The following is a 26,095-nucleotide window of genomic DNA, read 5'->3' as shown; positions in this document are numbered from 1 at the left end:
GTACAGAGTCTCCCCTATGGCAGTACAGGTATTGCGTAGCTTGTCAAGTAAACAGGGATGCAGAGGTGACTTCAAGGGAGCGTTCAGAGAAGAAAGGCAGAACAGCGATCACATGGTGGCTCCGTGTACTGCCAGCACGGGAGCCAAGTCTGCGTGAGCAAATGTTTATTCAGCACCTTCCATGTGTTGGGAGAGACCAGGGACACAGCACAGCCTGTTACAATCCCAGAATTCAAAGCCTCAAGGGTAATGAGGACAAACGCAAGGTAGTAGAAGACATGTATCGTGGGCCAGAAAGAGACCACAGGGACTTGTGGGAAACTCCTTTAGGTAGAGGGAGGGGTGACACCCAAACTAGGATGCGAGTTTGATCCCCAGCTGTAGTGGAACAAGCTATCTGTGGAGGCACAAGCTTGTCATCTTAACACTGGAGAGGCAGAGACAAGAGGGACCTGGGGCTCCCTGACTAGCCAGCCTGTGGAATGGGTGAGCTCCAGGCCAGTGAGCGCCCTTGTATCATAAATCAGGGTGGACAGTTTTTGAGGAAGCACAGGTTGACCTCTGACCTCCACACACACATGCACACAGATGTTACTTAGTTAGCAGTGATTGTGTAAATGACTCCCCTTGACTTTGGCACAGGGTTTAGGAGGGGTCTCACCTGAGTATGACGTCACACCTGTTTAGGGTTTTCATTCCCGATGTTTTTGAATGCTTTCTTGTTAACTGCCTGCTTGGACTGACTCGTGCATATCTACCCAGCTTTCTCCAGGGTGGCACCTTCAGGTTGACACCCACTCCCCATCCCCCACTCTGAGATGAGCCCTCGCTTGGGACTTCACTGCAAAGGGTCTGTGCCAGAAAGGACAGGAACCTGCTGGTGGGCTGCAGGCTAGGACATCTCAGAACTGCCAGCAGTTGTCGGGGGACAGCGGTCAGGAGTGAAGAATGATGTCACAATGTGGAAAGACACACGGACGGGAGACAGAGCCTGAATCCAGGTGTTCCTGGCCCTGCCACTGCCACCGTGGCCCTCCAGTCATTCACAGTGCTAGACAGGTTTTCTGTTGCTTAAAATAAGAAGAGTTCTAACTAACGCTGTTCCTCCCCCCCCCCACCGACTCATCTCTGCACCTCGCAGGACATGACTATTCAAGACAACTTTAAGGTCTCGCTGTCCCTTGGAGGCACCCTCTAGTAACAAACCAAACTCCAAAGAGACTAGGAAACATTGGAATCTCAAAATGCATGCAGTTTGTCCCTCGATCGTCAAAGAAGAATGGAGAACGCGCAGGCGCTGGCGGAGATGAAAGGCCATGACCAGGACAGCAGAGGGTGATGTGACCTAGGATAAAGCCCCTCCCAGCATTACCCCTCCGCAAAGGACCACTCCTCGTGGTATCATTCCAGGAGTCTTGCCTTAAGCAAGGGATGCTTGTGTGCTCTTTAGAGCTCCCGGAGGTACAAAACCGTTTGCACGCCCCTGTGACTCCGTCCCACCAACTAACGCGGGACACCGAGTGCAGGTGGCACATGGAAGTGTTAAAGACAGGACGAACGCACATCTCCCCTGACTGCCGCGTGCCCAGCTGTCACCATGATATGATGAGCAGCTGCAGGAATATTATGCTGTCCTCAGTAAAAAAAAGAACACAGGAGAAAACGCGCAAGGAAGCCAATTATCCTGCATAAATTCCAGTCTTTTCTGCTCCGATCAGGCAGAGTGGTGAGAACAATAATACATAGTTCTAGTTTGAGTTGTCTACCTAAAGCATGATTTAAAAAAAAAAAACTCTTTAGAATAGCAATGCCTGGGCTCTGTACAGAAGTGGAAAAATTAATTTGAGTGTCCCCTAAAGTAATTTGACACTTAGAAAACAAAGAATACAAAACCGTGAGAGAGTGAGTGAATGATGGATGGACAGATGGACAGAGGGAGGGAGGGAGGGAAGGAGGGAGGGAAGGTGGGAGGGTTGAGTGGATGATGATTGGAGCATGAGAAGAGCATGGATGGAGGATGGGTTTATGTAGGCAAAGCAGAGGAATTACTACATATGACTGCTATGCTCTATATCTAGTATATTTTAATTTTGGAAGTTCTAGCTGCCTATTTTAGTTTGTTTTCTATATAGTTTAGTTTGCTATAAAATATCTGAGTCTGGGCGCTTTATAAAGAAAATACATTTTGTTTCACTCAAAGTTTAGAGGTTTAGGATGGCAACACCAACAGTGCCTTGTGTCTTAGGACTCCAGGTTACACCACAACATGGCACATGTATCCTGGGAGCCTAAAAGGAGAAATTAAATAGCCAAATAGGACACCAGATAGACTTGAAGTCCACGCTTTTATTTTAATAAAAACATGAACTAAATGAGGTTCCAAGACTCTGAAGTGACAGCCACAACGACGTCATTCCCTTTCATTAAGCCCTACCCCTTAGCTAGCCCATTAGCTCTCAACATGGCAAGACTGTGGACATAGTTTTTAGCATGTGATCTTTAGCAAGCAAACTACAGCCAAAACACAGGGCTGCCAAGCTTAGCTAACGTGCAGCTAGTGTACGGATCATTGTTCTCGGAGACAGGGAAGAAGTATCAGTCAACCAAGATCCCAAACCGTGAGGAGCTGTGAACAAGAAACCCTGACAAGGTGTGTCTACGAAGGCTGGTTGACAAATTAGAACTTCAGTGAGGCAGAGATGCTGGAACATTGCCAGTCCAGAGTCAGATTCTCTTGGGCATCGTCAGTCCCCTTCAGAGTCATTTATTGCCCTCCTCTGCAGGTGACCTGACATCTCTGTGACCCTTTGGTAAATTCTTTGGAATATGTAAATAGAATTCTCCTTTCCACCAGTCAGAAAGCTGAGGAGGCCATCAGACAGCATGTGAGGCCTAGAGCTGAGATTCCCCCCGCGTCTCTGGGGCACACCTACATTCCACACTCACGAGTGCACTGGAAAAGATTCCCCTGCTTCTCTGGGGCACACCTACCTTACACACTCACCAGTGGCTTCTCTGAGACACACCTACCTTACACACTCACCAATGCCCTGGAAAAGTGTCTCGATTCATAATTTTCTTTGTTCTGTTACTATGAAAACTTCATGGAATTTTTGCCATGTTAGAATGTGGTATCTAGGGAACCTGAAATTGTATTTTTTTTTGACCAGGGTCACTCTTAATTGGCTCCAGAATAAACCATCTCTTTTATTCTTTTGAGGTGAGAGCTATTTGTATCAATATGGCCTAAAAGACACTTTAAATGAACCACACCCATGCAGCATAAGACAAACAAACAATCAAACAAAAAATAACAACAACAACAACAACAAAAATACACGGTGGCAGTACATAGAACAAAAGAGAAAAGGGTGGCCAATTAGAGAGATCTTTGAGATGATGCGGGAAATGGACACCTGGTCCTGTCTGGTGAAGCAGGTGGGTTGAGACGTCAAGAGGGAGAAATGTGAGCAAGGGTAGCTGAGGACAGGTAGACTGAGGCATGGTGGCCCTAGAAACGCTCCCCTCCCAGAAGTGTTTCCATAGACTGTGTTTTAGTTTGAGTCGGAAATGGTTTCCATAGGCTCATGTATTTTAAATATTTGGTCCCCTGTTAGTGGCATCATTTGGGAAATCTACAGAACCTTGATTGAGGAAGTAGGCTTTGAGGGTTCACAACCTGGCTCCGATTCCTGTTCTCTATGTGTGTATCTGTCTAGTCCCTCTCCATCTGTCTGTCTTTCTCTCTCTTTCCTTCCTGACTACCAAGTCAGTCTCCCGCTCTTGCTCTTATGCCTTCTGTGGCATGAGGACCTGCAGTCCACAGAAGCCCTTGTCTCCTCTCAGCTGTGTTTCTCCGGGCTAGCCTATCATGACAACAGGAAGGTGACTAATGTACGGTGCTCATCCAACTCACAACGTGCACCTTTGGACAGATGTTGAGATTTTAACTTGTCTATCTGAGTTAAACACTGACCCAGTGTTCTCGACACTGAAATCTCAATGGAACTGAATGACCCTTCACCAGTACAACCTCCCCCAATGGCACTTCCTCCACTGGTGCCTGTTCTGCTCCCGGTACATACTCCTCTATCTGCTGAGCTGAATGCACACTTGGTCTCAGTCCCCTGCGCCTCACCCGCAGCCAGCCTTTGCTGCAAGCTGTGACAGTTGTGTGTGGATTTGCAAAGCAGGGTAAGGGCACAAAATATAGCGTGGGTGGCACTGCTGGGGGGGTGAACTTTCATCATGAGGCCCTGTTGATGAGTCAGGGTGGCCTAGGAACCTGCCACATACAAGGGGCAGGAGCTCTTACTGTACAGCATGATGCTCTCATTTTACACACTGGACAAAGTGAGCTGAAGCCACAACCGGCTCTCAGTTAAGAAACTGACATCAATTTTTACCATTCCTGGTTTCGGAAACGACACACAAAAAAATGCAAAAACAACCTTCCGATTAGCTATAGCTAGCCCAGTGTTTCCAGTCCAGTTAAGAGGCATTGTTGGTAAAGAGAAAGCCCCTGAGCTCCACCTGGCAATATTGCTCTCTGGATTGTTAATTGTGGCATGGAACACAGATAACAAGAGAATAGGAAAGCAACATTGATGGAAATCTGTGCTTAGCACTTTCAAAATGCTTCTGAATATCGCTGCTTTAGGATGCTTTATCTGGACAGCCAAATTAAACCACTGCTCATGTTTAGACTTCATCATTACAGACCAACACTCAAAGCCACAGGGAAGAACACACAGGGCTAATGTGGCTCTGAGCAGAGAGGGGATTTTGATTTCAGTAACTATTTAACAACCTGAAGAAAACGCATCATGCCTTTAAGAATGCACCCCAATGATTTCACATCCCTAATGATACATTTCAGCTCACTGAAGCATTAGGATGGTCTGAAGATATTTTCCATTTGATGCAAATCAGCAACAGGCAAGGTCAGCGGCCACCAGAGGGTTAGGCTCCAAGACAAACTTGCCGCACAGGCAGCGTTGGACTTCCCATTCCTTTTATAAAGCCTTGCTATCAATCACTTTCAGATGTGATCATTATAGCAAGTCACGATTAACTTCAGCTACCAGGGAGGGAAAGACGTAGGAAAATAAGACACTGGAAATGCGAGCTTGAAACAATGCTGCTATTCTCTTGATATCGGTGACTGTCTAATTGTCCTCGGACCAATAAAAGGTGGCTTTTGGACCAAGACTGATAAAAAATTCTGTCCTGGCTTTATAATCCATCTTATGGTGCCCTTTGGGTAATTGAAACAGTGACATTTATTCCAGCGAGAGTTCCTCATCGGAGCTCATGTTTTCATTCCACAAGTCACAGTGCTAATTGGGAATTACAGGTATTCCAACATGCTCCAAGACCATCCCTGATAACAGCACAAGTTGCTAGCTTTTTAGAAGCCCATTTATAAGAATCCTCTTTACACACACACACACACACACACACACACACACAGAGAGAGAGAGAGAGAGAGAGAGAGAGAGAGAGAGAGAGAGAGAGAGAGTAGATTTGAGGTTAAAAAGTAACAATATGGGGGAAACAGATGAAGATTGTCCTCGCTTGAATTCAAACTCTGATTTAGTTTTCATACTGAAGCTTCAACTCCTGTCCTCTCTCGGCAGACGGGTACTCAGATTGCTTCCCTTTCCCATGTCTTAGTTCCGTACATGCTATAGACATGTACAGGGTCACACCAGCGGTTTTTATGACGATGACAGGTGTGGACAGTGTGTGTTATTTGATTGGGTGCCAGCCTTGGGCACTGTCACCTTTCTGACACAACTCCTCCGGGACAACTCACGCCTAGGGAAGTGGGCGTGGCCAGGGATGCAGGATTTCCATTGCCAAGTTCTCATCATCTCGGCTCTGCTCCAGGGTGGCCCCACAGCGCTCAGCACCCACCCGGGACTTAGAGCACTAGCAGGAATTATGTAGAGCCTTTCAGTGCAGCTTTTCTTCCAGGAAGCTTACACCCTACTTAAGGAAGCTGTGAAAAATAGTCTTCCTTCACTGGAACACAGGATCTGAACTCTGGCTTGCCCATGCTCATTTCTTGAGAAGGAGGAAATGCCTGGAGGTCTTCGTACCCCTGAGACTTTTCAGAAGACTCAGCCCTTCACCTGAAAAGCGGTACCGAAAGTTAAGGGAATCTGAAAAGGTACAATCCCCCATGAAGAAATTGGCTGGAGAGTTCTCTTTCCCTTCTTGCATCAGGAAAGCTATGGAAAGAGAGCTGGAGCACTGAGCTACTCCTCCTCTATAGCCTTGAGCTTTTCTCACCCAATTTGCATTGTGGAAATATCCTAGAGCAGAAAATAAGGTCTTCGTAGGTAGTTGTGTCTGTCATAACAGAATTCAGTGGAAAGGTGCTGCCTACCCCTTGTAGCCCCCTGATAAAGAAGATGACACCCACACAAACCCACCAGCAGGATTCAAGGCGGCACTGAGGAAGTTACCGAGGAAGAATACGAGTCCCTTCACACTTACTCACGCGTTATGCCTCTCCTCTCTAGTGGCCTTTAATGGAGAGCATCCTCCTAAGGGGTCACCTCCCATTTGCAAGACCCAAGAATGCCCGGATGTAAGCGAGCATGGCTAGTCTATGGAAAGAGCCTATGATTTGGATCTGACATGTTCCCTGAGGGTCCCTGGGCTCTGGGCTCCTACCAGGGATCAGCAACACCGCACCTGTGCAGCCCAGCGGTTGGTGCTTCCAAGAACTGGGTGGAAGCCTGAATTCATGTGAGAAAAAAAATCCTGCAAAGGTTAAAGAGTCAGTACAACTTTTCCACATCTGCCTCCTCCGGAGATGGGTTGGAGAAAGCCTCTCATAGAGGCTGAGAGAATGAAGGAAAAAAAAATCCCCACCCAACGAGTCATAACTCTGTGTACTCGGCTGAAGCAACCCAAATCAACTTCACATGGAAAGGCGTAATTGCAATTAGGGAGTGGAGGTCACATGGGTTTATTTCCCAGAAGAGCTAACAATTTAATTTACAAAGCCATCAGGAGAGCCACAGTGACAACGGCCTGTAGTTATGCAGCCAGGCCTACCTCAGCAGCACTCCAGGAAGGAGCAAAGCATTTCTCCTGTCATTCATACTTAAGATGGAGCAGTGACGGTGAGTGACGGCTGGGAGCCAGAATTTTCCAGCCGACCTGAATTTTTTATTTCATATATACTTGAAATGAATTTTAAAGACGGACTCGTATCTTCACTCTTCTCCCTGATAAAAGCTTTAGGATGGGGGGAGAAAAAGGGGGAAGGGCAGGCATGGTAATGAGGAACGGGATAATTTGCATGTGTTTAAATGACCTGGACCCTCTTGGGCTGGAAGGCAGGAGATTTTTCTCCCTGATAAGACCTGAAATCACTTCCCCGAAGCTGCGCTTGCCATTTTTCCTTGTTAAATAAATGAATACTAGCTACAGTCGTACCTTTGAGAAAGTCTTCCTTTAAATAAATCTTATTGCTATCTTCTCTTTGTAATCAGAGCAGCGACCCAACAGGAATGTCTCTCCTATAGAGTGCCACAACGATTTAGTAATTGAAGAACTTCTGCCCTGAAGATGTCAGCAAATACACAAAGGACCAGAGTTCTAGCAAACACGTTCATGGTGGTTCTTTACCATGCTATTAGTTTATACCCAACAACAACAAAAAAGCTTGAAACTTTGAAAGCTCTGTTGAGAATAAACAGTGACATAAGCTGCTCCTGTGTGTGTGTGTGTGTGTGTGTGTGTGTGTGTGTGTGTGTGAGAGAGAGAGAGAGAGAGAGAGAGAGAGAGAGAGAGATCAGAGGGCAGAGTGAGCCCTCAGAGTGAGCCCTCACCGGGTGTGGATGGTGGAGAACAGAGTATGGGCTCCAGCCTTTGTTGCCCTATGAATCTCACAGTTCCACACCTCCACCAAATTGTCAGTGTTGGGTAGCACTGCTCAGAGAGGAAGACTCTCAGTGAGGCTGGCCCTGACAGCCAAGTGGCCCTTTATGGCAATGAATAGTCACCCTTAATGAACCCCCTACAGCCTATGGACACAGGAGGACATAGTATCCAGGGTGGACACACGCATGGAGGCTGAAGCTGTGCACTAATCCTCCTTGTCACTGTACCTACACTGAGGTGGCCATTACTTTCCTTTCCCCTGCCGTATCTCCATCCGTGGTCCTACTGTGGAACCCACAAAACAGGAAGTCTCTGTAGCCACTTGCTTAGTGAGTCCAGTTAGCAAGGTAAGGCCCCGCCTCCATCAACCCTCATCTGTACTGGGCTGTTTCCCACAATTCCCCCTAATGTGTGCTTCATCCTGTTTCTTCAGAATCCTTTCAGACCCTGTATGATTTCTTCCCTTGCTTCTGAAATTCACTACAGGAAGCTTTCAACATTTGCGGAACATGTTGGGGGTGGGGACATGCTAGGTTAACCAAAGACTGTCACTTTTTTGAGGCGTTCCTGGTGGTGGTAAGGGAAAAGAAACCCCATCTTCCTCTCCTGCCTCATCTCCATTCAGTTAGTCACCTGGGAAAGGAAGAGTCAGCTAGACTCCAGGTGGACTGTCCTGGATCCAGAATGACAGCAGCCATGGCATCCTTGCCTTTAACTGTGTCTACGGAGCCAGAAACCCCAAGAGTTACACAGATAACAGGCTTTTCTCTGGACCCTGGCAACCCCCGATGAAGAGCTCCGACATTACACCGTGACACACTAACAAATGAACCTTAAACACGCCTGCTAATTAATTGTGCAAACAGATTTCACAGGGCGCGTTTGCTGACTTACGAGAGAAGAAACCATTTTCAAACAGATTACAAGTATCATTTACATATAAGCCAAATCAATGAAATAGAAATAGAGGCTAAGCCACTTTGATCTGCTAATCACTTGTATCTGACCATTAAGGACGCCTTCACAAAGCCAGTTAATGGTAGTTAGTTCTTTGGACGTTTACTCATGCTAAGTCAGTCATTTGAATTCCCTTGAGCCAGGGTCCCTCATATTGGCTTGAATCAGCGCCATTTCTTTGATTGCCTGGAAGAAGGCACAAAGTGTTAAGTTCTATGAGGACGGGCACTCATTTCTGCCCATCCATGCAGCCCCCGACACACAGTAGGTGCACAGGAAATACTTGTTATGTGCCAGGAGCTGTTCTGAGAGCTGACGATCCTAATCTGACATCCCAGAGGCCCAAGGTAAGGCTTGGAACATGAAGTGGTTTTAGGCAATTCAACCAAATCCATCTACTTCACCCGTATAAGTAGCATCATTATTTATGCTCTATATTAAACTCAACTATGTTTCTTTGAGATATTAAAATGTAAATGGGTATCTGGGAAGAGGGTCTCACTGTGGTTTTAACACAGCAAATACATTCCTACAACTACCTCTCTGAGGACAGTTCCTCCAACTGCCACGTCATGGTTCCCCAAGGGTCGGCTCAAGAGGAGGGAGGTCTCAGCGGCCGTGTGGCCGCTGGTAGACAGAAGCCACACCATTTCTCGTGAGACTCATCGGCTGATGCCCATGACATTTCCATGGCAAACTCGGGTCTTTGGCTGATTTCTGCATTGCAAATGGGCAAGATGGACAACATCTCTATTCTCAAACGGTAAACGTATGATCTGCTAAGTATACTACCAGAGATGGGTGTGCATTGGACGTCCTTACACACAGATGCTACATCTAGCAAAGTCCAGACTGTCCCCATGCTCTTGAACATCCATACAGCGCTCCGTCACTGCCAGGTACAAGAACTCTCTCCACTGTTATGGTCCCTGACCTTCGTGCCTTGTCACCTGAATCTTGGAATTCCCAGAGCCCTTTAGGGAAGCGGACAAAGGGCACAAGGGGCCTTAGGCAGAGGCTTAGGCCTAGGCCCACCTGAAGAAATGCCCACAGAGACTATCTGGCCAAAGTGAGGGATGACGGCAGCGTATCTGACAGGTTCTACTGAGCATGTCCTAGATAGGGCCACCCGGGGATGCTCAAGCATCTGACACCGTTCCTAAGAGATACCATATAAATGTTCGTAGTCAAGAAGAGTGGGCTCTTAGTTATAAACAGGAGCGAGAGGAGGTGACAGCGGGCTTTCACCTTGCCCCTATGACTTATCTCCAACACTCAATCCCAACACGTTAACAAAATAAATGTCCTCGCACACTTAAACACGAATGTGATGGGTCACCTTGCACTGTGTGCATCTACCACAATTAAAGAAGCCCTGCAGTCACTTAGACCTACCTCTTAATAGCTCATCTCATAGCCACCATGTCCCCACTATAGTCCTTTCTCAGTGGTTCCCACCCTCATATGCCCAATCTGGAGGAGACATTCTGGGCCATTTTGCTGCCTCCACTGGCTTTTACATGGTGTGCACATGGAGAAGCCCCTGCAGACTGTTGCCTAAGGTCTGCCTTAACCTCTGGACTGAAAGATTTCTCAGTTAACACTCGTCTGCTGAGCAACACCATAGACAATTCCAGAACTGGGTGTTTTCTACTACAGTGACCGTTGCTCTATCTAACCTCATTTTAAAATCAATTCTCTTTGGGGAAGAGCATCATGAAGTAAAGACTTTCCCCAGGGGGATGGTGGTACTGGGGGTGCCCACTGGAAAGAGAAGAACCAGGAAGAAGAGAATGAAGGAGACTAGATGCAGGATACAAGGTCATTCTGTAGGGACTATGGTCATCTGGAGACCATAAATTGGAGCACAACCAAATTTTGGTGTCAAGAAGAAAAAGAATTAGTAAAATCACAAACTACAGAGTGTGGTTCTGATTTCTTTAGAATGACCGGCTACTTTCTGAGACAAAGCCCAAGGCCAAAGTCAGGTTCCACGTTCTCCGTACATCTGTACTCTGATGAAAATAATAGGATCACCATATCTCTCCAACTGCATATTTTTATAAGTTCCAGTTTATTTGCTCACTGAAGATTAAGCTGTAAATTACTTCACCCAGATGTTTATCTTGGGAGAGAAAGAGTTAAGAGTTGACATTTAGAAATAAAGTTATCATCTATGTAGCCTGGCAGTATCTTGTAACAGACTTCCCTTGCGTCTTTCTAAGTCCTTGTGACGACTCCAAAGTGCATATCTTGGGTGGAAAGGCAAGGCTGAAACAGTTCCAGAGCTCACACTGGGGGTCTGGTTCAAAGGCAGGAGTCACCGCTTCTTTGAAGAGGAGAGAGACTCGGAAACGACACGGGGAAATTAAGGAGTGGTTTCATCTTCAACTTGTTCCCCCATGGCTCTGCTTCTGGCTTTTGTCTCTCTGTTTTTGAAAAGGCTATGATCCTGTTCAACAATGCAAAGCCATTTTCCCTCCCTCCCCAAATCAAATCAGATCCCTAACTTAATGTACGAGGCAATTTGTACAGCCAAAGAAAACTTGACCGTCTCTGGTTGCCAAGACAGTCTATGACGGCAGAAATGGACAGACCTCACAGATCTGTGTCACTTCCCCACATAAAGTCCCATTGAAACATCAGACACAGTAAGAGAGGAACAGCAGTGAGCTCTAACTATAGCAATGCTCAGCAGTAAAAGTTATTATGAGCTTCTTTGACGTTTATTTCTAAACTTTTCTATGATTATTTTCAGTCCTGGATTGACCCTGAGTGAATAAAAAGGCAGAAAGCGTGAACACTGTGACCCCTAAACCAACTTCATTGTGTCAATTTTCATTCCTGGCCCCTCCTCATTTTGGCAAACAAGAGCTCACAGCTGTTCTCTTCTTTCCCAACCTGCTCAGACCGCCATGCGCGGAAGCGACAGTCGAGGCAACAGCTGGCACCTACCTTGCCCACGCCAGGAGTGTCCTTCACCTTGTTGACGGCCCTCAGGAGACAGGGCGGGGCCGGGGGAGGGGAGGTCTGCAGGACCCCACTGAAGCTGGTCGCAAAGAGGGGAGCCTCCGCAGCAGACGGCGTCGAGGGCCGGTGTTTCTTCTTCTTGGATGACAGGTTTAACTTCTGGGCAGCTCTGCATGGGGACAATAAGGAGGAGATGATGCGACAATCAGAAGCACGGGACTAGCTACTTCTCTCCTTTCTCTTAAAGACCCCCTTGATTGTCCCTTCTGTCTTCATTCTTACTGCCCTGCTGCAAGAGAACGTAGTGAACAAGCTATGTAATCACTGAGACAGGAGAACGGAGCTATACAACCACATGGCTCTAAGATCACACGTTACAAGGACTGGCTTGTCCTCCACATCACTCAGATATGAATGAAGCCGGTCACCTTTGGAGGATACGGAGCACCTATTCCGTTAATCACCCCCACCCCAATTTCTCTGGCATAAGCCCAACTGTGAAGAACCACGTGGGCTCATTTAAAAACTCTTACACCTTGTAAAGCCAGTCGGATGAAGAATCTGGTAGTGATCAATCGGGGCATGCTCTAGCTGTGGAAGTAAGATCCAACCCCCAGTGCACTGGAGAGATGTAAAGCAACTGGCATGAGAAACCGTGAACCAGAAGATTCACTAGAGTGAGGCACAGGGCACAGACTATCGTCTGCTCAGCTGGACAATGGGCTCTTGTGTAGGGCAGGCGGTAAGGACAAAGTATGGGCAAGTATAAGGAAAGAGGGGGTCAAGGTAACAAAGGGACACAGAAAGGTCCAGATGGGGACAAGTAGGAGGGTGTGGCTGTCAGCATCATCAATAACACTGGCTGTTCACACCACATCTTCCATCATTCAGGTGCAGCGCAACACGTAAGATATGGTAACCCTGCTATAGAAAAGACAGAAGCAAGGCGGTGGTGTGAGACAAGAGCATCGCACACGTCCTGTTAGACTATTTCTTTTTTTTTAATTTATTTATTTATTTATTTATTTATTTATTTATTTATTTATTTATTTATTTATCATGTATACAATATTCTGTCTGTGTGTGCAGACCAGAAGAGGGCAGCAGACCTCGTTACAGATGGTTGTGACCCACCATGTGGTTGCTGGGAATTGAACTCAGGACCTTTGGAAGAACAGGCAGTGCTCTTAACCTCTGAGCCATCTCTCCAGCCCACTGTTAGACTATTTCTGAGTTAATTCTTCGTGTAGTGTGCCATGTCTTTCTATATAAATATATAGATATATCTGGGACTTTTATGGGGGCAGGAGACAGTCTTACTATATAGCCCTGACTGGCCTTTAACTCGTGTGTGTGTGTGTGTGTGTGTGTGTGTGTGTGTGTGTGTGTGTATTGGGGGCACTGAGGTGGTACTTATTCCCTTATATCAAGGATTCTTTGCAGAGTGGAGAAGAGTTTGACCATGACTGTGGCCACCCACCGGCCACCATCACCTGGGGCAGGCCCGGTACCGAGGAACAGCTTAGAAGAGGTTGTGTCTCTGCCGGGTATGGCCATCTCATGCGAGCCACAGGTTAGAGAAACAGGCTCCCTTGTGACTAAGTCATGCACAAGGATGATGCGCAGGGGTGTCCCTCCTCCGTGCCCCACCTCCACTCTCTGCTAGATTCGTTCATCCAGCACACAAGCCCTCAGTTCTTTCTCTCTTTTGGAAAACTAAAGCTCACGTAACACTTCCGCAGCTCACCGTGGTGCTACCCTCACTCGTCTGAGCCAAAATCCCAGCAAGTGCCACCTGTCAGCCTCTCACCCAGCCCCCTTCCTTCCATTCTCTGCAAGCTTTTCAGTTGGCCGTCTGTCCCCAGCCCTCTGAATGGTTACCAAGAACTGCATGATGGCTGTCATGGGCTCAGCCCCCGCCTGGACCTGTCAGAGCCAAAGATGCTTGCATCCTTGCCCCCTAAGCTTCCAAGACACCCCATTCTCTTCCAGTGTCCTTTTCACAGGAGACACAGGGCTTGGTCCCTACTTCTGTGTGCAGCCACTGCTGTTGGCTTCGGAGATCACATCCTCAGCCTGTGACTCTCCTAACGTTCTACCCAGCTCAGCCATGGAGCTTGCTATTTATTTATCCAAAGCCTCTTTCAGCACTTCCCCTTGAGTATTGAGTAATAAACGTCACTAACTTGCCATCCCTAAGACTACAGGGCCCATCGCCTTCTGCACAGCTTGTAGGCACTCACCCCTCCCTGTCTCAGAATAAAACAGCCCCCTCTTCAGGCACCCAGACCTTGTCTCACACAACACACCGAATCCACCTCAAACTTTATCTGCTCTAACTAAAACTAAACCCAAGACCTTCTCACCACCTCAGACTCCCGTGCTCCCTCTCACTCACCACACACTCCTCCCTTTGATCTGTTAATGTTTATTGATTTGTTGATGCTTATTGGTTAGGCAGTAAATATTAAGATTAGGCCACCCCTACTAGTCTCCAAACACTCCCAGTATATTCCCACCTCCCATTCCTACCCCTGCCCCCAGGGAGAGAAGCACATGGTTGAAATATCACTTTATCCACACATTCACCCTGCCCACGACAGAAGACTTAAACATAGTTCTATCAATACGTTCTTAAACCATGGCACCTCCGCTGTTGAGGCGGGGTCTGTGTTCCTCCTCCTGGGTCCTGAGAGGAAATTAGAAGTTGCCTTGGTCTGCAGGATGTAATGAATGAACTATTGTGTGACTTTCAAGGTTGAGTTACCAAAGGCGATGTGGTTTTGTTAAGGCTACATGGAAGCCTGGGTGACATGTGTGGACTCCAGAGGACAGACTCATGAGTAAATTGTCCTTTAGATGATTTCTGTCACATTTTCTGCCAGGGTCTCAGATATCAAGGCGTAGACAGAAACCTCATCCGTCACCTCTTGTCTGAATTTCCAAGCCCCAGAAACCACAAAAGCTAATAAATGATCATTGTCACTTTGAGCCACTGTTAGGGGTGATGCCTAGTAACAGCCACAGAAAGGCATTGCTCACTCTCTGCTGTGTGGCTCTTTCCTCAGGATTGAAGCTTTCCTCTTGTAGGGAGAGAGAGGCTCATAAAGCTCAGGGAACTCATTTGACCCATTCCTGGGGTATCTAGGCAGTACACAGCTGCTGGGAGAGAAGACTTCATAATGCTAACTGCAAATCGTATGCATCCCAGAAATGCAGCTTTCAGAGTCACTACCCATACTTGGGTGGGCTTTGCAGTGACACAGCTCTCCTGTCAGTCATGCTGCTGTAGTGACACCTTGCTAGTGCTCCTGTGAGTAATGTTTCACTGTGCTCCCGTGAGTGACCTTCACCGTGCTCCCGTGAGTAACCCTTCACCGTGCTCCCGTGAGTAGCTCTTTACCGTGCTCCCGTGAGTGACCTTCACTGTGCTCATAAAGGGCTTTGTGTACCAACAAGGCTACTTCAGAGATGTCCATAACAAGTACTGGAGCTAAGACTGAGTCTCGATGGAGGACCCTGGCATTGAACCTCATCCCCTTTAAATGGGGATTACATTTGTGTGACAAAAATCTACCGGAGCAAAACACTAGGTGAAACATAAACGCATATTGGCTTTATAATTAGAAGGGAATTTTCCTAAAAGTGAGAGAGCCCATTCTTGATAAATCAGCCTCCTATTTTGTCACTGCAAGTGTCTAAGTGGTGAGTGGAAACCACTTAAAAGGAATATCAGAGAGGAAAACACGCAGGGAGGAGGCAGGCGATTTCCTGTGTCTTGCAGCACAGAGACTGAATGTAAAGACAATTAGACTTGCCAGTCCACTTAGGAAAGCCCCACTGGCTTCCACTAAGAAAAACTAGATTTGATTAAAAAGAACTGTTTTGAGTCAAATTTTAGTTCTTTCATTTGTAAAATGTGTGTATAATTCATATTAGGAAAATTTCAGAAATTTGAAATGAATAGGATATCCCTTCTAGCCACGCATTCCTCAATGGCACTTTAATTCTGACATCATTATAACCGGCTCTCTGATCTGCCTTCTATATTCCAATTCTGAGGAGACCAGCTGCTTCAGCTCTTTTTATATAGCGCTTCAATGACACACAGATAGGAGAAGGTTAAAGTTTAGAAATCACTCATGTATAATGGCATTATGCAGGGACATAAAAGGAGAGGCGGTCACAAAAGAATTGAAACGGTTGACATTTTAGAGAGAAGTGCATTTTGCAAAATTCATGCCCTGCAAGTCCTTTCCCCCATATCAGGGAAAACAGGTGAGTTGTTGTTTTTTTTTTTAAACAAATTTTCAAATAGCAAATAAACCTAAAAGACCATATTTACCTGTCTTGTTCCAACGAAGGACAGCGTGACATGTTTCCTGAAGGTATTCACCCCAGTGCACCTCTTTAACTACCCATTAACTTCATGAACTTCCCAGTGCTTATTTCGAGGAAAAAGATCATCTCCCTAGCAGGATGAAATGAATATTTACTGAACCTGTATCTAGAAAGTGGCACCATGCTAGGCACTGTCGCTGTGAGGAAAGATGGAGGATGCTCAGGCTGGGTGTGGCTCTTCCCTCTGGGCTCTCCATCCCTCCTCACCACCTCTGTGCAGGAATCAGTTTAGAACTGATGTTATCTTCATGCGATGGCCTCCTATTCTCAATGGCTGGGTCCACTGAGTTAAAAGTTGAAAAACGTTATCAATACTCATAGGGTGGATTTAGCTGGTTCAAACAGGGAGATCATTTTAGGCCTCAGCTGCCAATCAAAGTGGAAAGTTAAGGATGACTTTTTTTCTTGTTTATTGCATTTGTACAATAGGCTATTTATTAGATGGCAATGTTGGAATTTCAGAAATGTAGAACAATTAAATGGAAATCCTCAGTGTATCTCAAGAGAGTTAAATTGGAGCCTACCATACTTGATGTCCATTGATTACTATAATATAGACCGTCATATTTGAAGAATTACTAGATTCAAAAAGAGTACAACTTTCCTTAAAGGTTGGCCAGAAAAAAATCAGGCAATGCAGTCATTTTTTTTTAATTTAGAAACTTTTCTTTGTTATTTATTAATTTTTACTTTTCAGTGTAGCATACAGATACTAGATACTATTATGGCGTTTTTCAAACAAAGTGTGCTTTAGAAGGTTCTCCCCCACATCTCCCTCCCACAACCTCCCATAATACTCTCCTTTCACAGGATGATTGTTTTTAAGGACCTTTATTCATTTTGTGATTCTGCCCAGAACATGTAAGCATGCCCCGAGAATATCTCATCTTATCTGAGGGGCGTTCAAGGGTGGAACGCTCAGAAAGGTGAAGAAAGCGTTTATACAGATTAAGAGGTCACTAGAGGTCTACTCAACCCAATTCAGACAATGCATGGGTGGGAGATCAGCTGAAAAACGACAGAGCCTCACACAGCCACACCTGCTACCCAGACGGGGTCCTGACCTAGGAGTGAGACTGTGGCCGTCAAATCGCCTCCATCAGTGTGTGAAGGACAACCCGAGTTACAGTTTACTGTGAAAATGGCTGACGCCATTAGGGCTCTGGTGCCATTATAGAATATGTCAAGGCTCAGAGGATTAAGACTCTCTGATAATGAGCAATGACATGACAGATCACCGGCATTCCCAGGAAATCCACGGAGTCAATGACACAGGGAGAGAAGATAATAAAACAGATGACAAATAGCGAGAAGAGGCGGCAAGAGCTCGTGGTTCGAGGCGGACCCTCTGGAAATGGCATTGAAAATTATGAGTTACGCCATCCAGGTGTAGCAAACACCAGCGATGCCTCATGTTGAAATAACACCAATTTCAAAGCGTTCTGGCCTCGCTCTGAAATTACAACGTCGTCACTTTGGAATTCCCACAGTCAGGAACAAAAGCGCCCACCCCATCCCATACCCCATCGACTTCCTGTTTCCTAACTGCTTGTTAGGAAAGGCTTTTTCTGTGTCACCCAGAGACCGCTATATATATATATATATATATATATATATATATATGTGTCTTGGAGTTGTTCTGATTTCTATGTAAGTGATTCATTTCATTAGGAATGATAATTCATGTCATGGCTTCAGATAAAACATTTACTGCTAGGAGGCAAAACATGGCCGACCATTTCTATCCAACAATATCACCCTAAAATATTACAGGGAATGTATTACAACTTGAAAATGGGTTGAGTTTTGCGAGTGACTCTCATTTGCAGCCCGTCGTGAGAATGGCTGTGCATTTGTCCTTCTCTTGCGAATCGACCCCACCCACCTCAGCAGCCTTATACAGCCTTATTTAAGTGATATTTTAAAGCAACGCATCTTAAAAAGACGATCAGGGGTCAGCCCTGACCCAGAGGCTCCTTTGCAGTGTGGTCTTCTGTTTTGGTGTCGTCTCCCTCACTGAACTCCACGTGTTCACCTTCTTCTGCGGCCCAGACCTGTCTGACAGCTTTGCATCCTGACGGAGGAATAGCATAGAGCCACACTGGGGTTCTTTAGATTTTTCCAGTGTGTGTGTGTGTGTGTGTGTGTGTGTGTGTGTGTGTGTGTGTGTGTGCCTACAGAGTGGAGAAGAGGGTGTCAGAAACCCTGGAGCTGGAGTTACAGGTGCTCGTGACCCATCCGACACGTGCTGGGAACGGAGTTTTCAGGATGAGCAGTTAGTGTTCTTAATCGCTGAGCCACCTCCCCAGCCCCAACACTGTTCTTAATCAATCCAGCCTTTGGATGTACAGCAGCACACGAAAGTCTCAAGGTTAAGCAGCCTGGAGTTCTAAGTAGTGCTAAAAGCAGAAGTTTTATGGTTTCCCACAGCATGCGATGGTCCTTACGTCACCATCTCCATCTGACCCGATGCCATGAGTCAATCAGAGGAGGTATTTGTATTGAAAATTATGAGTTACAAATAAGAAGAAGTGTTTAGCAGTTACCTGATTTAACTGCCAGTCCCAGAAGCAATGGTTGTCACGCCTGGAACTAACACTTAAGTCGCTTCTGTCCGATATTATATCATGCCAACAGCAATGAAACTAATACATAACCTTTCTGCTCAGAAGCCCACCCCGACGCCTGCAGATCTTTCTGTTGTATCTACCTAGACCCAAACATGCTTAGTACCAAGAAAACTGGGCGTTCTCCTACCCTCTCCTGTGGCACACCCGTGCAAGCCTGGCTCGACACACAAATGAGAGCCGTGAACACCAGACCTAAGTAACAGCTCCCACCCAGTGCCAGACAGAGATGGTTCTAGTTAATAAACGTGACTGCTAACTTCTCTGAAAAGGAGTAAAAGGAAATTGGCTGGCCATATTAAATGGAATTAATGAAACCATGTGTGGTGGTTTCATCGTAAGCTCATATATATAATGCTTGGACATTAGGGAGTGCCACTCCTTGGAAGGGGTTAGGAGGTGTGACTTTGTTGAAGTAGGTTGGGCTTGTTGGAGGAAGTATGTCACTAGGGGTGGTGGGTCTTGGGGTTTTAAAAGTTCAAGGCAGGCTCATGTCTCTCTCTTGCTGCTGCCTGCAGGTCCAGATAGAGAACACTAACCTACTTTGTTTGCCTGTGTGTCACCTTGCTGAGAATAATGGATTAAACCTCTGAAACTATAAGCAAGCCCCAATCAGATGTTTTCTTTTATAAGAGCTGTCATGGTCATGGCATCTCTTCCCAGCAATAGAACACTGACTAAGACACCATGTCTCTATGATATTTAGATTATTATTTAGATTGTTTATAAATTTCAGGCAGAGAAAGACAGACATAAGTGAATTTACAGCTGCTCCTTGGAGAATGGAGTACTTGACTTTTCTGCTGAGAAGTTGTTGTTCATAAAAGATGTATGTGTGTCTTTATCAGCATACGGACTGCCCAACCAAAATTAAAATTCCTTCAAGGAACAAGCATATTCCAGATAATCTGACTTCAAGGTTCTGACGAGTTTAATGCTCTTTGCATTACACTGGGCTAAATCACTTATCCGTATGCTAATGCAAAGTTAAAAGGAAGATGTTCCATGATCTACCAGAATCGGGCCACCCACCTACAGACCAAGGGCAGCCATCCCCTTGGAAAGTGGTCATGTTGCTCACTCCTACTAAAGTCTTCACGGTTGAAGCCATAGTGTGTCATGCCCATCCCTCTGTATGTTGATTCTGTGACATTTAAAGCTGATCATGTGTTGTCTGAAGCTGCAAACTGCCGTCAAGGCGTGAGAACTAGAAACGGGCAGGGCTGGCAGAGAAAACAAAGTCGAATCTAGAACTCTTTGCTCAATACCTGCAGAGTTTTTTTTTTTTCAGAGCAAAACTAATTAATTGTCAATGCGAGGTGACATGCTAACTGGGTTTGAGGGTTTCTTGGTTAATTAAATTTGAATATAAGTTTCATTTGCTAAAGGAGGCCAATTTTCTTCCCTGCAGTATTTTTATTTTCAAAATTATTTACTGTAAGTTGAAATCTGAAGAAATAATTACCGAAGGTATTTCAAGTGCACACGGTCGGAATGGGGTCTCCACATGGCAACTGTATGAACAGAACAAGAAGTGGGTCAGACTCAGCCCGGTCTCTGCAGCAAGGCCTGACTGCCCTAGATTCCTGACAGTTGTTACGGATTGCTGGTGCTTCAGCAGCCCTGCTAGAGTCTGAGAGGTTGAAATATATACTGTCCTTGTTATGGTTGGGTTATAAAATACCCCCCAACTCATGTGTTAGGGGCTTGGACCTCAGCTGGTGGTGATATCTTAGAGACACTAGGAGGTGGGACATAGCTGGAGGAAGTAGGTGTGTGGTGGTTAGTCCTTGTGGGTACCTTGTTTCTGGTCCCCCTTCACACACACACACATCTCCACGAAGTTCTGCCTCACTCTAGTCCCAGAAGCACAGGGCCAGGTGACCATAGACTCAACCCTCTGAAATTAGGAGCCACAATGAATCGTTCTTCCTTTAAAGTATTTTCTTGTATATTTTGTTCACAACAGAGCAAGAACTCCCACACAGCCTCCCTCTGCCTAACCACTCTAAAGCAGGTTGGGACAGAGTTCACACAGATGGCTAAAACCTACGGCAGATGCATCGTGCACAGCCGTGCATGCGTCCGATATGTGCTGTGCTCTGGAACAGAGGCAAGGAAGCAGCTCTGTCTGGTTTTACCAAAGGGCTAACACAGTCCCCATGGAGCAGGAGGCACAGGTTAGATTACTGTAGAAATCAAGAAGAGTCTCCAGTGATCACGGCCCAACCAGAAAGACGACGGGAAATGTTTTCTGCACATCTGTGCCAGCGCTGCTACAAAGACCTATAATTTGCTTTCTGTCACACATACTTGCTTATTTGATCGTTTCAGCGGGGGCTGGCAGTTAGGTGATGAAGTAGCCTGAGGAAGTGAGGTCTGGGTAGCATCTCCATCAATAATAGGAAGCAGAGGGAGCACTCACCACAGGCCCTTCCCACTGTTCCCGCCAGTCTCTCTACCGCTGCATCTCACGTAGTTGGAGTCATGCTCACATTGCTGGGGTCATGCTCAGGCACAAGCCTGCACAGTGCACTTGGGAGATGGGCAATGAAGGAGAGGGCAAGCCAAGAAATAAAGAATTTAAAAACAAGATGAAGCAGTGGAGTCTGCTCATGTATTAATTCATTGATCAACTAATTTTTCATGTTCTTTCGTATTGCTTCTTTGTCATATAAAATAGTTACTTAGTATCTTTGAGAAGAATTATCAAATGATTAAGTGAAGCTGTAGAGAAAGGAAATCACTCGGACACAAATAGTGAGAAATAGTGAAATCGATCAAAATAAAAGGAAGACTTATTGAAAATTCCCTAGTGAACTCCACCAAGTGACCCAGATTTCATTGATCTGTGTAATTGATTGGCCTTTATCTTAGCAGACACACTATGTGTGGATGGGTGAAGTGTACAAAACGCAAAGTCAATTACTCTTCTGGGGACATTCTTAGATATTAGATCCCCAAGCTGAACAGTTCCTTTGTACGCTCCAGAATTGGAGCACAAATACATGATTTTATTTTTATGTTTATCTGTGTGGTGTGCACATGCTTGTGTGTGTGTGTGCAGGGATGCGCTCACATGCCTGTGAAGATCAACACTGGGCATGCTCCCTAGACTCCTCCCCACCTCTGTTTCTTCAAACAGGGTCGTCTGACTAGACTGGCCGGGTGAGAGACCTTCAGGGTTGTGTCTGTCTCCGTCCACTCCACAAATGCTGGGGTCACACTCCTGCCTGGCTTTATATGTAGAGCCTGGAGGCGGGGTCAAACTCAGTTCCTCATGCATGTATGGCAGGAGCTTTACTGACTGAACTATCTCCCATCCCTAATTATGCTATTTTAAGTATCCATATCGATTTTAAAGTAATATTTTAACTTTATCACCATGTTAATTATTCCTATAATTTTCTGACACCGAGTGCTTAGCTAAGAATGAATCACCAGGCCTGATATCATTGTGAGGAAATTAAATTGATGTCCTGATGGCACATCTAGGAACAGACTGTCAAAAACAGAACATGTCGGACAAGCCTGTTCTGACGTAAAGAGGGCAGATGTTGACACATATGTGTGATCTCTGGACAGGTTCTAGCACTAGAAACACCCAGCAAACATTTGCATTTGCTCTTCTTACAATAAACTGTTAATATGAAAGCTATACCCTGAATGTTTTTCAGGAGATTCCACCACAGAAGCTTCTAGATATGTGGGTTGTAATAAGAGCATCGCAAAAGGAGCCCTGGCTTTAATCCTTGCCCTAGTCAGGGTTTCTAGTGCTGTGGTGAATACCATGACCAAAGCAAGTTAGGAAGGAAAGGGTTTGTTTGGTTTACACTCCCATATAATAGTCCATTACTCAAGGAAGTCAAGCAGGGTAGGAACCTGGAGGCAGGAGCCGATGTAGAGGTCAAGGAGGGGTGCTGCATACTGGCTTGCTCCCTATGGCTTGCTCAGCCTGTTTTTTTATAGAACCCAGGGATGACCCCACCCACATTGGGCAGAGCCCTCCCCCATCAATCACTGATTAAGAAACTGCTCTACAGCAGTGGTTCTCAACCTTCCTAACGCTGTGACCCCCTCATGTTGTGGTGATTCCCAACCATAAAGTTATTTTCATTGTTACTTCATAGCCATAATTTTGCTACTGTTATGAATTTATAATATAAATATTTTTGGAGATAGAGAGGTTTGCCAAAGGGTCATGACCCACAGGTTGAGAACCACTGCTCAACAGGCTTGCCTACAGCCTAATCTTATGGAGGTCTCTTCTTAATTGGGCTAGTCCCTCCTCTCAGATGACTCTAACCTGTATCAAATTGATATAAAATTAGCCAATGCAATCCCTTTTTCTCCGACTAAGCGCTTAGTTTACCAGCAATCAAATGGACTATGACATTAATACATGCCAATCTGGGTTCCTGGTCATCTTGAATTTGAGTTTCGTTACCCTGATGGCTGGGCTGGTCAGAAAAGAAGACTCTTTTGTTTGAACTGGTAAACTGTGGTCATCTACAGCTTAGGTCAGATGTCAGGAAGATTTCTCCTTACTCCACTGTTACACTCTGAAAACCAGATCACGAAATCAATGCTGTGTCCCTCGCCTTGGGTACTGGAGGATATCACTTACTCGATCGAGTTTCTTCTCTGCCAGTGTAATCCTCAGACAAGAATGACCAGGAAAAAGAAAACTGATTGTGCACTTTAAGTAATGTAAGCTGTGTCCTGGGGGCACTTAGAAAGAATGGTTTGAAATCAATGCATACAGAAACCAAAGCCTGTGTTACATAAACTGACAGAGCTGCCCCACGCTGAAGTTGAGTGTGGCCAGTATCGCTTCCCATATTGCACTGGGGTTAAGTTGTCCGTACTGGTCATGAAGGTGGTAAACCCTGACTACCATGCCTCTCATAGTCACCACGAGAAAGGGGACACAAGAGGGAGCTCATACCACTTCTTCCAATTGGCCAGAGCTCTACAAGGTCACAAGCCAGCTCTCATTTCCATAGTTGTGTTCCCCAATTTGCCTAGCCCACAATGCATACTACACATATGTGAACAAACGGACAGATGTATATATGGATGGGGGCATGGATGAATGCATGAACTGCTGGGAGGATAAACAGAGTTGGCTCAAGACCTTGACATTACAGAAGACATGAATCTAGCTGCAATTCTTCTTGACAGGGTCAACCTTAGAGTCCCCCCATGCTCCTCATCCATGACAGAGTTTGGAAACACTGGTCCAGGTGGAGTGATTTTTATCTAAGGATTGGTCCAGTGCAGAGGCCCTGCAGGGCTGCTTTGGGATGCTCTTGTACATGATTCAAAACAAGCCTGTCGGGATACATTAATAGGATCTTCACTGTATGTGGGGGAAAATGATTGTTTGTATTGGGCAGGGAAATACGGTTCTGTTTCCTAGTTTTTAAGGTGGTCCTTTAAAACTGAGACTTCTTGGGTTATCCAGGATCTTTGTTTTTCCATCTCCCTATCCACATGCCCACTGATGCCATGGCACTCCAGAGGAAGAGGCAGGTAGCCAGTGCTGATGTTCTGTGTAGCTTCTGACAGGGTAAGGACTTCGGCTGTGGTACCTACCGGTGTGGACCTACTACAGTTACTGTGCTAAATGGACACAGCCTCAAAGCTACCTTCGAAATTCATTTCCCTCCCCATAGAAGAGTCCATCCCTCAGACCTCATCAGAGGAATTTACGTGTGAGCGGACGATGGTTACCGGGGAAACTCACAACTCCTCAAAGCACAGAGAATCAGTGTTAGCTGAGTTACTCAACCCCAAACCGGACGTCTACATCACGCTCCCTCCCCAAGGCTCAGGAGTCAAAGACAAGGGGGTGGAGAGATTGTCAGAGCCAGTGAGGAGGAGGGTGGAACTGAGGATGTTTCTGGACATCCCAGGGAAGCTGAGTCAGTGTATTCACAGCAGCTGTGGCTGCTTCACAAGTTCAAGCCAGACAGCCTTTTAGAGCAGAGGGGAAGGGATTCATGATCCACCACCCATGCCTGAGGAGCTACGGACGGCTGCTGGGAGAAGGGGAGTCTACTCTTTAAGTGTGTTGTTCCTGGTAGGTCAACCACAGTGGAGTGTGTATATAAAAGTATATGTGGACAACTCCAGTGGGAGTTGATGGGTTATCAAAAACCAAAAAAAAAAAAACCCCACAAAACTGGGGAGGTGAGAGAGTAACTGGGGAGATTCAATGATAAATATGATGAAAATACATTGTATGAAATTCTCGAAGGATTAATAAACATTTTTTTAAAAGAATGGTACCTGGTACCTAGTAGACATTAAACAAACATTTAAAAAAATAAGTAAATGAATGGGTTTTTCATTTGTTTTTAACATTTACTAGCTTCTAGGCGATGGTGTTACATAAACCGTTTTGTAATACGTTATCTTCCAGGCTATCACATTCGAAGAATGAATGTAACAGTTGTGTTCATTATAATTAATTTTCTGCATCATTATTTATCTGTGTCCAACATGTATTTTGCCAGGCCTTTGGGAGTGAGATTTTCTTTCTAAGTTGTCTGTTGACACAAATAACGCTGCTGGGCTCCCTGAGAACTAGCGGCTGTGGATTTGTGTTTTGTAAAGTTAATTCTAAAAGTCAATTTGATTAGATGATTGGTTTTTTTTTTCATTTCTGACCTTTAAAAAGGAAATCACTTGCTGGCAGGCAAGCTGAGAGGGCTGTTTCTCTTTTCTCCAGGGGACCTCCAAGTCCATGTTTCCTTGGCTTCTTCCTGGCATAGTTCTCAGAACAAATTGTTGCCCTGAGAAATCCCTCATATTTGCACAGAAAAACAGACTTTTTCCCTCACAAGAGTATTTTTTTTTCAGTACATGTTGTTGAGATAGTTTTACTAAGTTAAGCTTCACCTGGTACGCCCCATGCTCTAGCCCCTGTCTCCTGAGTTATGGGATTATGGACATGCATCACTATACTGAGATTAAAGACATGCATCACTATACTGAAATTGCAGGCATGCAGCATCACTATACTGAGATTACAGACATGCATCACTATACTGAGATTACAGACACGCATCACTATACTGAGATTACAGACACGCATCACTATACTGAGATTACAGACATGCACCACTATACTGAGATTACAGGCATGCATCACTATGCTGGGATTTCAGCCCTGCATTGCTATGTTGCGATTACAGGCAAGCACCACCCTCCTGTGATTACAGATATACATA

The 26,095-nt window shown here is 45.6% G+C and overlaps 1 protein-coding gene across 1 annotated transcript in view; it reads right to left on the bottom strand.

Annotated features, from left to right (window-relative positions):
* Positions 1-26,095, bottom strand: part of Kif26b (kinesin family member 26B) — a 405,174-nt gene that overhangs the window by 95,482 nt on the left and 283,597 nt on the right. Inside the window, exon 5 of the mRNA XM_050142967.1 lies at positions 11,815-11,998. Coding sequence (XP_049998924.1) covers positions 11,815-11,998 — 184 coding nt within the window. The remainder of the gene's footprint in view (positions 1-11,814; positions 11,999-26,095) is intronic.

The sequence above is a fragment of the Alexandromys fortis genome, unplaced genomic scaffold (genome assembly GCF_014885135.2).
Source record: "Alexandromys fortis isolate MF-2015 unplaced genomic scaffold, M_Fortis_MF-2015_v1.1 scaffold_51, whole genome shotgun sequence".
Taxonomy (NCBI): Eukaryota; Metazoa; Chordata; class Mammalia; order Rodentia; family Cricetidae; genus Alexandromys; species Alexandromys fortis.
The sequence above is the reverse complement of the archived record's forward strand: the minus strand, read 5'-3'. Positions and strand labels throughout refer to the sequence as shown.